We start from the raw sequence: 13,792 nt of genomic DNA, 5'->3' as shown, positions 1-13,792 counted from the left end.
ATAACAAGTGTTGGGTCAGGGCCGCATGTGTTTTCCTGATGGGAGCAGATGCATTTTCTGAGCGGGTATAGCGAGCAGAGCGTGACTTGGTGGAAATGGAAAAACCTGTTACAGGAAATAAAATGTTTTTGCTGCCACCTGCTATTGTTCAAGGGTTGCAGTTTTGTTTAGGAACTGAGCAATGCTGCTTTTTCGAATCACTGGTGAAAAGGAAGTTCATGGCCATTTGATACTAAATACTTCATCATTTGAGGAAAATCTCATGAGTTCCCCAAGAATAACATAATTTTTCAAACAAGTCCTAGTGTAGGAAAGGAAAATCACAAATTGAATAGATCTCTTTATTATATTAATGGTTTTTCCTAGACATAAATGTAATTGAACTTGCATTGTTCTTTAAATCATCTGCTTCTGATATTCTTCAGATTTACCGTGATAACAACCAGTTGATATCTAAATTAAGGAAAACATTACTAAGAAGTCCAATAAGTCTCATAAGCAACCTTTGAAAAGGGTTAATCGGTTCAAGCCATGGTTATTTAAAAACCAGACCTGTTTTTACAACATAATTCACTCCTCTAAAACATTAATCGCCCTATCTGATGAACTTTCTCAAATTAAGGTGAGAATGTGGTGAAACATTGTTTTCTGGTCATTTTTTAACCTAGAGGTCTTTGCTCTTTGCAGTAATGTCTAATAAACTACAGTTTTATAGCTTTCCTCTTTCCCTCTCTTTGCTCCACAGTTCAAACTCCATGCAGTGAAAGAAACGGAGGCTGTTCCCACCTGTGTCTTCTCTCTCCCGTGCCACCCTTCTACAGCTGTGCTTGTCCAACAGGGGTTAAACTCCAAGAGGATGGAAAGACTTGTCGACCAGGTAAAAAAAACAAAAAACGGATGGATAGATAAATAGATAGATAGATAGATAGAGCTCCTTTGAGGAGAATGGAAGGATTTTGTTGCATTGCATTTATAATTTTATTATGATGTCCCTGCTCTCGAGCGAAAAATTAGATTTTTATGAACTGTGGCCTTTCATGGGCTGGTTTTGGTATGAGGATTGGCATACTTTGCATCTATAAAATATTAGCATGCCGTCACACACAGAAAACCATGACAGACTAATGTTTGACAGATGGCGGCCCTTTGAGTTCACAGTTCAAAATCACTCTCCTCTGATTCAGCAATCATGAATCATAACCTTGTTCCAAAACATCTGAACAATTTCCCTCCGTTTTCTCATGCTCACAAGAGTTTTAGCCTAGAGGAAGAGCTAGTAAACCTAGTTTGGGGCTTTGGTGGCCCTGTGTCAGGTAACCATTTAGGGGCTGACCAGGTTAGACCAAGGTTTGTGCGTTTAGGTCCAGTTCAATTACTTGGTTTGTATACATTCCCATGTCTCCTCACTTCTCAAGGAGTGCCCCTTTGCTCCTTGTACAGCGTGTTTCAAAAAGATGGACCCGATTTGAGATCGCTACATCTCTGCAACCACGAACCGCCCATGAATGAAACTCTCACCACTTGAAAGGGTGGGGCATATAGTTTCAATGGCTGCCGCTAGATACCTCTCCCAGCGCACAAACAGCCTGTGATCTTTTTGAAACACCCTGTAAATTGTTGATCGTCACCATGGGGTGCTTGGAAATACAGGGAATTTTAAAATGGCTTCCAGGTTTGTTTGTTTTTTCTTTGGCAGAATGATTCATTAGCTTCTTGGTCAGAATTTAAACAATTTGCAATGACTAACTTTTAATGAAAAAAAAATCTTATTTCATTAGTAAAATATAGTAATTATAATAAAGTAAATTGGGGGGGACAACATAAAAATCTGTATCAAAGTGTATTTGTATGTCCAAAAAGGACTTTTTCCACAAAAGTGTAATGCATTTGACTAATTTAAAATGAATGCAATTGTTCTTTTGTTTTTGATGAGGATGTACATTTAGCATTAGGGACTACTCTAAAATCAGGCGTCACCCCTGGCTTGCTTAAGGGTTTTTTCCCAGCCTCTACAGAACAGACTCATCCATTGTATCTGTGCACCCAGCCTGTTAACAACAGACTGCTCTTTTATTAGAAAAAAAGTTACATTCGCCCCTTCCCAAGTTGCTCTGCCTTTATACTTGAATTTATAACTCCTTCAAATTTTGAGGTAGTGTATTCCCAGGCCAGGAAACAATAAGATGTATTCTTTAGTCCTCATTCCAGTGGTGCAAGTGGAACATGTAGCTGTCCAGAATTGCGTTAGTGGAGGACAGGGGAGGTTGTCTGGCCAAATGAAAAATATTCCCACTGACCTCAGGATTAAGCAACCCTCCTGAAAAGTTAGACAACTAATCAGAACTCAAACAATACCCCATTGTACTGGACTTTGATTAGCGGCAAGGGCACAAGTGGGTCCAGTAGGACAAAGGATTAGCATGAGCAAACGTCCACACCTTGTACTTGTTTAGCTTGGTTGGCTAAATTGAAGGCATTTGTTTTGGTTTTGTCAGACATCCACTCACTTTGATAACATGCAAGGCAGAACTAAGGACAAATTAAAAGCAAAAGCAGCAAAGAAAGCACAAGAAACCCTAGAGGAGCTGTTTTTTCCTCTTCTTATTGGTGTCAGCGCTGATGGATGTCACTACTTATTGGGTGCCGTGGACCGCAGCTGGTGTTGTGGGTACTGAAGCATACTCTGTTACAAAGAGAGATTAAATAAGGACAAGGTTGGACCTAATTGCTTCTACAGATTGGGTCTAGACAGATTCTACTATTGGTATTTAAACCTGCCATGCGGTTTCCTTATTGGAGCAATGCTATCTTGCAGTGCAACGTCTGCAGGGACAACTCTGCAATTCATGCTTCTAATTGCTATTGTCAGCCTTAGTTTTCTTTGACGAGTTGAATTTCTGCCCTAGGCATGGTGGTAGTCTTAATATACATCTTGGTAGACCTTTTTGCATGATGTTTTACTACTTCCCGTCATCCTAATTAATGTAGACAGTGTAGGTCAAAGGCCACGGCATCTCTGGTACTTCAGTCTTTTGCAGGATGGACAAAAGAACAGAAGTCTTCATTGTTCTCATGCTCAACCGTATGAGCAAATCTCGATCTTATTCCTAGGGGCAGAACAGGTGCTTCTACTGGCTCGCCGTACGGACCTTCGGCGGATATCCCTGGACTTACCTGACTTCACAGACATAGTTTTACAAGTCAGCGACATCCGGCACGCAATCGCCATTGACTATGACCCGGTTGAAGAATACGTCTACTGGACGGACGATGAGGTTAAGGCCATCCGCCGCGCCCGAATTGATGGAAGCGACGCCCAGACTCTGATCACCAACGAGATCAATCATCCAGATGGAATTGCGGTGGATTGGGTGGCACGCAACCTCTACTGGACGGACACTGGCACCGATCGCATTGAGGTGACCAGACTCAATGGCACTTCTCGACGCATCCTCATATCTGAGAACCTGGACGAGCCACGAGCCATCGTGTTGGATCCAATAAATGGGTACTAATGTTATGCACTTAATTTAAGGTCATTTCTGAGATCTCTAAGGAGATTCCTTTTGAAATACCTCTTGATGTTGTTGTGCAGATACATGTATTGGACTGACTGGGGGGAGAAGCCCAAGATCGAACGAGCAAACCTGGATGGCACTGACCGGGTCGTGCTGCTCAACACCTCTCTTGGTTGGCCCAATGGTTTGGCTGTCGACTATGTTGCTGGAAAGCTTTACTGGGGCGATGCCAAGACGGACAAAATTGAGGTAAGTCGGCTAAAGTTTTACTTTAAAGGAGAATTGCTGTGCTGTCACATTGTTGCGTGATTTCCCTTTACTAAAAGCATGTATGAGTACCAATTAAATTTGATGGTGTTCCATGCTCAACAAGGAGGTGAATTGAGACTCTTGCTTTGGTGCTGATTGAATAGTTTGAATATGTGGAGAGAGGGGACCTGAGGTCTGGCAGAGAATCCAAGGGCAAATTCCTTGTCTAAAGTGAGCAGCTAGTCCTTCAAGTACTTCCTTGAAGTGATCATTGTGATGGCCTTGTCGAAGGCTCTTTCTCGAAAAAATCCAGTTGTTGTTTTTTTTAAACTACCGTTTGAATTGCACCCTTCTCCTGCAGTAAGCGAAATTGCTGGATGATTTTAAAGAGAGAGTCTTAAGACATATGTGAGACTTGAGTGCACATTCTCCATTGACACTGTCAGTTTATTAAGCTTTCAATGTGAAGTGGTTTTGGAATCTCAGACTAGTTGTGTAATATCTCAAAAAAGAGGGACACCAGACATCCGGTCAGTTCCCGAACTTTTGTTTTTGGTTCGAAAACCCAACCATTGTGAAACCTCAAGTATATTTGAAAGGATTTCCTGTGTAAGGTTTCATATTTAGATGGATTTTTTATTTTTATTTCTGTTGTAGCATTCTAACTCGGGCCTCAGACCAAACATCTTGATTTATTCTGTCATAATTTCTCTCTGTCTGTTTTTGTTTCCTCAGTGTCTGTTCTTTTGTGGCAGAGGGTTCTTGGTCTGGGCGTTTTCATGGTTTTGGCATTGTGTAATTAGTCAGCTACCTGTAGGCACAGGTCCCTGGGTGTCATAATACAGAGTTTTTTTCATGCAGTCAATATGACTGAAAGCCTGTCTTTTAAACACAAAAGAAGCTAAGGAAACATCCCCCTCTTATTTTCTTACACTCTTTTGCTTTTCTTCTCACGCTGACTCTCAACGATCTTTCCAAACCTGCCTCTCTCAGTATATTTTTATACTTGGATTAATATTCTCTTATGGATTCCATTTAATATTCAATGCATTAGGCATCATAAACGTACAATTAACAATTTTACAGCATTTATTTAGTGCTGTTAATTTATAAATAATATATTGTTCACTGTGTTCACTGCTAATTTATATATTTTTTTTCATGTTTTATCGTAATTCATAATATTAATAATATATTTAATGTTATTTTTTACAATTTGAAATGTTAGAAATGTGTTTCTATATGAAGGTAATATTAACCTAAATTAATAAAATTGTTGTTTGTTAGTTAGTTGGGGATACCTAATTTATTAACTCGCATTAACAAACTGAATTTTGTCTGCATAACAGTACAGTCAATTACATGTTATGTAAGCCCATAAACCTGTTAACTTAGGTGTGTGGCAAGTTTATGTAAGAGCACTCAAACTGTGCCTTTAAAGGGTAGGTATTATTTATTGATACACTGAACTCCCAGCGAGCAGCCTGCTTTGGACATTTTGCCGACAGTCACAGCTAGCTATATGCCATCACAACTAACCTGTTCGTAACCCAGGGCTTTTTTTCAGTCTGCCAGGTTTCCTGCTGTGCCGTTTTAAAGAGATGGGGCAGTAGGACAGGCGGGCCAAGGGTGAACAGCAGGGCAAGGGCGGCCTAAAAACCACCACGACACTGCGCGAGTCCCTGTTTGCGTGCACTCTGCTTTACTCACTCTTTGAGATGCGGAGGTGTTTTCTGTGGCCGTCTAAGGGAGAAGCTAGGTGGTGTTTTCCTGTGTTAAAGCCAAGCTGAATAAGTTAAGGATTAGGGCACTCCTGCTGACAGATCGAGTTCGGTAAAAGGCCAGATGCTCATTGAAGTCCACGTGCAACAGTCCTCGTCGAGTCATCCCAGGACTACTGAGTACTGGCACTCTTTAAAGGTGTTTTCCTTTTAAATATATATATTTTTGCCTATCTAGTGGTTTTTTTTTTTGTTTGTTTCGTAGGCAGCGCTCCGACATATAGCACGGTTGCGCTTCAGGCGACGCAGGTTTGAGTCTTGGTCCTTTCCTGATCCTGTCCCCCAATTCAGTTCCATGTCAGACTTCTACACTCTCAAAGGCAAAAATAAATCTTTTTTTTTTTTTTTAAAACTGCTGTTTAGCTGAAGCTTGTCTACTTGACTGACAGTTTCATCGTATTCTCCACAGGAAAGAGAGTCGTTTTTTTGTTAGATTTGCAGCCTAGGTTTTATAATCGGTTTATAATCAGCAACAGAAAGCCCTTTTTTCGAGAATCGTCATTTGGATGAATTCAGATGGATTGGTCACTCACCATCACCCCGGAACATTGTGTTGCCCCGAGGTAGAGCCAGACCGATATATCGGGTACTCTACACTATTTCTAATGTTAGGGAAATCTGTTAATGTTTTGTTGTGCGTTTCTGAAATTTAAAAAAAAATAAAAATAAATATTGGCCGGAATATCGGATTTTAAAACCAACAAATATTTGTATCGGTATCGGCCTTCAAACTCCTTTATCGGTCGGGCTCTACAGAGGTTGCTCTTTTATACATCAGGAGATTTAATGAGGAGTTGAGTTATATTTCATTGAAGTTACAATCTCTTCTTATATATTTCTTCCTAACTTTCTTGGGAGAAATAAAAATAAACAGAATATTTAATTACTTGTATATTTAATTATTTAATTTAATTTAATCTTGGTAGATCCGATTGCAGTGTGAGACATTGTTGATCTTCTCTGAAACTCTAGAGGAGACTTACTGTGGCCTTTCTTGTTTGCAGTAGGCGACGCAAGCAAATGTCTCCATTTAATCTCATCGCTGTAAATGACAAAAATGATTGAGGTATAAATGAGCACAGTCACCCAGGGGAGCATTGGTATTGCTCACGTTACTCTTTTATTAAAAGAGTCTGTTATGCATTAGTATTTCATTATCAACTTTGTCTTAAATGTTACTCCTTAAGATACATACAAAAAACATTTTGCTCAGATAATTTAGTTCAGAATTTAGCAGTTACCTTGGGAGATGCTGCATGAGACATTGTTGAGATTCCTGGGGACTGAGGTGTATGAGTCTGTTTAATCTCATTGCTGTAACTGAGAAACGGTTAAGACATTACATAAATCTTATTTGTGATTGTTCTTTCCCATTGGGATCGTCACCCTAGAGGAGCATTATTATTGCTCATTTGTTGCTCGGTTATTTATTATTTGAGGATCATCTTTGCCTCAAATGTTTCTTCTCAGTTAATTTAATCTATATATGAATTTTAATGCGAAATATTTGAGGTCACACTGATATTTCTGACTTTTGTTTGCAGACTTGAATATCCTGGCAGGTCTGACCACACTTTGAGACACTGTTCTGGTCTAGACAGGGTTATTTTCTGAGGAGAAAAATCTGTTTAGCAGAAGACTTCATTCATTTGCTCCCCATTTAGGAGGAACAATTAAGATATATTAGAGAGCCCTCATTCGTGATTTTTATGTTCCTCTTATAATTGTTTTGAAGGGAGATTTGAGACACACCCTTTCTCCTGCTCTGGCTGAGGAGGGAAGCCCTGTGGTCATGTGTTCAGAACTGACCCCCTGCCTACTCCAGAACAAAAGCCGCACAGAATAGAGGCGAAACCTCGCGGAGGTCCTCCTCAATCCACGCACGCCACCCCACCCCTGCACCAGATGCACTTTTTGGGTGGCTGCGCCACATTCCCCAGGCTCCTAGCAGCTGACAAGTGTGTTCTGTTCTCTTTTCTCACAAGGGTTCTTCAGATTCACCTTAATGGAGGCGGAGGCCATTCTTTAGCTGGCCCACTTACCCTCTGAAAGGAAGAAAAGCCCTTGAAGTGCTAATCGTTGGAGTTTCAGGACAGCCCGGCCATCAGTATTTTCTCATTAAAGATTATCTTTTTTGCATACTGATGCTCGCTTACCTCATTTCAGCTGCCCTTTCTGTTTTGAAAGGGACGATTCTGGACTGCCTCCGAACAGAGTCACATTTACATGTTACTCTTTGCCTTTTTTTTTTTTTTACCCGCTTGGCTCCTTATGGTTGATGGTGGGTATGAGGGAGGGCGGTTCTTTTTTAGGAGCTGAAAACAACATTAAGTTTTAAATGAGGAGTTTTGAAAAGTGCCTTCTGGCATTTGGAATGTGGCTGTTCACTGCCTGAATGGTTATAAATAGAGGAATGGAGGCTTTCGGGCCCTCCTCCCTCCCTCTTGCCTTCTTGCTTTTCCCCCCTTTAACACGGCTGGTGATAGGCCATGTCTGAAAAGGCCTTTTTTTTTTACCTTCCTCCTCAAAAAGTTGAATTGCATTTGGGGCTAGGGACATTTCCATTGTTCCTTTTTCATGTTTGTGAAAGGACAATGTAGCAGTTTCTTCAACCTGTTTTTGAGACATGATTTTTATGTTGATGTTTCTATTAAAATAGTTTTATGTTTTTTTGTAATATAGGGCTGCCATAATTGGGCTTATCAGGATAATTCACCCTTTTTTTTTAATTCTGTCATCATTTACCATCACGTCATTCTTTTTCGTCTCTTCTTTAATTTTCCTTCCCATTTTCTTGAAATAATGGTGAGAATACAAAAAAATGGATATATTTATTACACAAAAACACAACAGAATCCATTTGCAACACTTGACGGCCTTTCCATGCAATTGCAATTCCATCTTTAGAGCATCGAAAAAGCTCAAAATAGCATAAAAGTAGTCCATATGACAGTTGTGTGTGGGAAACAGACTTATATTTGCATTACTATTAACTGAAACTATTGAATAAATTAGGATCGAATCAATTATTTATTTTCCGTTTTATTATTGGTGATTCATCCCTTTAACGCATCATTGCTACAATCATGCACTTTCAAACGGACATCCGAGCTTCTCCTTGTGTGTTCATGAAAGCAGCTATCTTCAAATCTATCTTCACCTCACTCAGTGACCCGATCGCCCAGCAGTTAACAGCTCACTGAAGATAGTCAGTAAATATTGACTTCAATATCCTCGCACTAAGCTATTGACTTCAGAAGACTTAATATTAGTATTATGAACCACTTTTATGATGCTTTTGAAGGTATGATGCTTTTGATGAAAAGGTTTTTATCCTTACGTTTGACTACGCTGAAACACAACCAGGGACTTTGCGTTCGCAGTCAACCACCTGGAATGCCCTCACCTTCACGAAACAGAGCTCCAACTGGTGTTTCAGGTTCATGGCATGTTCTCTTTAACGACCGAAGGATCATTTTGAATAAGTGCCAAGAGCATCCTCTTTCATCTCAGGTCCTGCACGCCTGAAAAGGAGGCTTGCTTATTGGCACTTTGCACTGGAAGGTTCTTTCTTAAACCGTATGGGAATTGTGGGGCTTTCATTTCTGTCGCTCTCTCCGTGTGTTCTCGCCTATTTACTGTGCAGTCAAACTCTCCCCCTTCTTCACCCCGCCCCTTTGAACCCTTTAGATGTCGCCGCAGACCCCCTCATTCACCCCCTCGGTGTAGAGATGTTTAAGATAACTCATTTGACTGATGTGCCGTCCTCGGTTTAGTAAGTCCCTCGCTTTGTGGGGCAGTTATGTAGATTCTGCTTTCACAGAGTCTTTTGTGACCCTGATTGTGCAGTGCCTTCTGGGTTCCCATAAAGGCAAATATGTAGAACAGAGTGAAGCGCAACTTGCAAAAAACTTGTAGGAATTTTTTTTTAGGGTCGACTCAAGCAGAGATGAGAGTATTGTTAAGAAAAACTGTTTTTATGCTGGTTTGAAGAGTTTGCAGTAATTTCGATTAGTTTCTAGTTTTTAATGGTATCAGGTGAGCCTAAAACCCTTATATTTGTCAACTAGTCGGTGGGTTACCTAAACGGCTAGTGGACTGATCAGTCGTAAGGAAACTATGTAGTTTTGCACATACCTAAACCTAAAATTTGTTGTGCAGTCTATAATGATAAATTAAATTATTGTAAACCAGTCCCTTTGCAAAATATTTGATGTCTATTTTCCCTGCTTAAATAGCCTGTTAAGTATTAATAGCTACGTTTTCCCCCTTTTCCCTTCCCTAAAAGTCTTAATTTTCCTCTCAATAAAGCCATTTGACTACAATGGATCTTGAAGTGCATTTTGATGGCCCTTCAGTATGGCAACACCGTGACAATGAAAAGCAACAGCTTGAAAGAGGGCTTTTATTTGCAGCAGAACGATGTGAGGTGGCCGAGGGCTCGTCTACTGATGGATGCTGGCAAAAAAAAAAAACATAAGTGTGAAGAGGATCAATAATGCTTTTCTCTAAAGTCCCCCCAAAGCGTTTGCTCCAATGGCCCTGGCACATTGTGGCCGGCAGGAGCCGTGAAACTTGATTTGCACAGGGTTTTTCCAGCGAGGGGCCTCTCGCTAAAACATTGGCCATGCTAATGATAGTTCTTTTGTCTATGAGTTAGCGGCACATCTAAGGCCCATCAGAGTGAGGGCTGTTTTGATTTGGACGGTAGTGGTAGAATAAGCTGTTTTGAAGAGGCTGTGAGCTTCAAATGCATCTCCGTGTACATGGAGTTCGTACAGGTGATGGAGGTCCCACACAGGTCTGGCAGACTGCCAGAGAACAAACTTCCCAGGCAGGAAGTTGGCATGTTATGTTTGCGTACTACATCCGAATTTTCACATGTAAGAAACCCAAGTTGCCATATAGTTTATTCGGTTTTTTTTTTTGGTTTTTTTTTTTTGGTGTTGTTGTTAATGTTAGTGTAATTTTTTTAGAACTTTGAAATAGCTGTTGATATTTTTTTGTGTTTTATTTAAATTCACATTAAGTTTTAGTAATACTGTTGTGTAAATTTTTCAGTTTTAGTCATTTTAGGATTTCAACTTAAAGTTGCCCAGACAACATTTTAAGCTTATGTTTTTTAGAAAAACAGTTCCAAAAACAATTTGTAATAGTTTTAGTTAATGATGACATATGTCTGTATGTGGATGTATGTGCATCACTGCAGTCATCTTTGCTTTGATTACAATCCTCATCCATCAAAACATCTCTAGTGAGAAGCTGGTTTGCTTTATCCAACCGAGCAACGTGGTTTGCGTGTCATCTGGCTATAAAGCTGTGTTTTGATGTTCTGTTTTGTATGTATTTCACACAGTGCTACGCATGAGGCTTCAGAAGTAATCACACAATGACAATTTTCTTTACACTGTTTTAGACTGATTGTTTAAATTTGCTTACTGGATCATTGGATTGGAAACTTTCCCGGAGATTAGTGGCTTACATTTACATTTATTCATGTAGCTGACTTTTTTTATCCAAAGCGACTTACAATTGCTAAATATGTCAGAGGTCGCACGCCTCATTGGTGTCTCACAGTGGATTCGAACCCGGGTCTCTCAAACCAAAGGCATGTGCCTTATCCACTGCGCCATCACCACCCACGCGGCTTAAAATGATCTGATCGCAAACAGAGAATCAAAATTTTAAGGGTTTAAAGTAGGGCTGGGCGATATGGCCAAAAAATCATATCTCGATATTTTTTGGTCAAATGGCGATATACGATATATATCTCAGTACTTTCTACGTTTTCTATTTAGATAAAGAAAATCTTTATATTTAAAAATATATATATATATATATATATATATATTCACATTCGGCCCAATGATATCCTACAAACAATGTTGATATTGAAGGATATGGAAACAAATATAATATAGGCTATGCAATATATTATGTGCAAAAAGCTTTTGTTTTTATATTGACTAAAGGCTAAACTAAAAATGAAAATAAAAACAAAAGCACAAACTAATTATATTAGCCTGCATTTGATTACCCCATTATAATCACTTTCACTTTCATTAAAAATATATACTTGTAGGTTTAAAATTCCACATATGGCACATTTATTTTCTCCAACAACAAATATTTTAGCAATATGTTTATTTTAGTCAGAATTATTGCGTACTACGTAGTACTATTCACGCGCATTCGCGCGCCGGCGCTCGTTCAAGGAAGCATGAATTTTAGCGGAGATTCACTTGCAGAAACTCGTCCTCTTCTGACATGGACATATTTGTTGTGAAATGGACATATTTGCTTTACTTTCTAACTTTTACAGATGGAGAATATACCTGTGAAATGTAAGTTGAGCACTGAGGAAAGCACCACATCTCAAACGCATTAAACAGCGCAAGTATATCTGTCAGTCAGCAACAGTGTCTGTCAGAGCATTTGACAGGGCGGCAAGCTGCCTTAAACTTGTTAACTATATCAAAGTGATTTTGACGCAATTAATATAAGCTTGTGTCATGTTTAGGACAAATTGTACTACGTAGCCTAGCTACTTTCACTGCAGCAGCTCACACTGCAACCTCCGCTATTTTTCAGATGTGCTCATATCAAACTACTGTATCGATATAAACGGTATTGCCTCATTCCATATCGTTTCAAAAAATATAACGATACATCGTACATACTCGATATATCGCCCAGCCCTAGTTTAAAGTCAGAAATTCGCTTCCGAAATTTTTGCATGTTAAAAAATAAATACGACGTCACCTCACGTTATGTCAATGACGCTTGCAAACTGCCTCCGAAACTTTGGTCCGTCGTAAGAAAAATCGAATCGGGTTCGATTTTCTGTTTTTCGCATCCGTGGCAAGCAGTTTTTGAATGGTTTTTGAATGGTGTTTTGATAATTCAGAGCCACCGAAACACGAATACGAAAAAACGCATACGAAAATTTCGTGTGCATTGGCCTTTAGGGTTAGAATAGAAATCCCCATTTCAGGTGTTACAGGTGCTTGCATCTTTGTAACTGCTTGTATATGTGTTAATGACACAATTACACATGCTTCAGTAATTTATTTGAATTAGATTCATGTAACGTGATAAGAATTGAATTAATTGCATGCATTAGCGTGAAGAGCCCTAAAATATATATTATGATGATTTAGCTAGGATTGTAACATTGAACTTGGCAGTATGTTCACTTTGTGTATATGTCTTTAACTTAGTCTGTAATTGAATATTGGCCAGAAAACCATAACAGAATGGATGCCCACCATGTAGGTACGATGAGTGGTCTCTGCTTTGGTTTTCCCACTAGAATATGCTCAAATGCGACAGAATTGTAAGTTTACGCCTTTGTGCGGGCCAAATCCAGCCAGTGGTAGTCCAAGCCAAACAGCACTATAGTTAATTGCCTGGTAACAGTTTTGTTGCTGTTGCTGGCTGTTTCACCATGAGGTCTTAAACTTTGATGTTCCAGGCTCCAAGGATACACGGTTTCACTTGAATTATAGGGGTATAAAAGACACCTGACTTTCGTAATATTTTCCATCTCCTGTGGCCAGCTCTGCGCGCACAATCCAATTCTTTCACTCATGCAGTTTTTTTTTTAAAAATTGTTTGAGAAAACAAAAACGCTCAAATGTAATATTTTTACAGAGTAGCAGGACTTTGACAGACTGCAGAAATGCTTAAAATGACTCTTAGTCATGATAATGTAGATGAATAGATTGTTGTGTGTGCATATAGTGTTTTATGTGTGCTTAAATAGTAATAATTGCTTGAAAAAAAATAACATTAGATTTTTTTTTTCTTTATGCACATTACATTGTTTTGGCTTGTTTTAATCTGAATGATCTTCTCTACAATGTGCTCTTTCCAATTTTCTGTTAGTTTCAAGTAAGGAAAAACACTAAATATTTGGATATTTTGGACCAATCAGATATCATATTAATGTATGGACAAGCATATTGTACCTATTGCATGACAGTGTGTTGCATTAATCCAGTAAATATACAATTTTAGAGTTTTCGAAAACACGTTTAAAATGAAATGGTGGTTCAGTCCCCGGTTCCACTTTGCATGGCTGACACTGCCGTTGGTGTATGAATGGGTGAGTGAATGGGTGAATGTGAGGCAATATGTAAACCGCTTTGGCGGCCATTGTGTCTGTGAAAGCTCTATATAAATGATATTATTATCATATTTTGTAACAGGAAATTCACAATTTGTCACCAAATTAAAAAGCAG

The 13,792-nt window shown here is 39.3% G+C and overlaps 1 protein-coding gene across 1 annotated transcript in view; it reads left to right on the top strand.

The window, feature by feature from the left end:
- Window positions 1–13,792, top strand: part of lrp5 (low density lipoprotein receptor-related protein 5) — a 68,357-nt gene that overhangs the window by 24,759 nt on the left and 29,806 nt on the right. Inside the window, exons 6-8 of the mRNA XM_039656882.2 lie at window positions 746–877; window positions 3,112–3,508; window positions 3,596–3,767. Of these exons, the coding sequence (XP_039512816.2) occupies window positions 746–877; window positions 3,112–3,508; window positions 3,596–3,767 (701 nt within the window). The remainder of the gene's footprint in view (window positions 1–745; window positions 878–3,111; window positions 3,509–3,595; window positions 3,768–13,792) is intronic.

The sequence above is a fragment of the Pimephales promelas genome, chromosome 25 (assembly GCF_988280905.1).
Source record: "Pimephales promelas chromosome 25, fPimPro1.hap1.1, whole genome shotgun sequence".
NCBI classification, from domain to species: Eukaryota; Metazoa; Chordata; class Actinopteri; order Cypriniformes; family Leuciscidae; genus Pimephales; species Pimephales promelas.
Note: the sequence above shows the minus strand (reverse complement) of the source record. Positions and strands in the feature narration are given on the sequence as shown.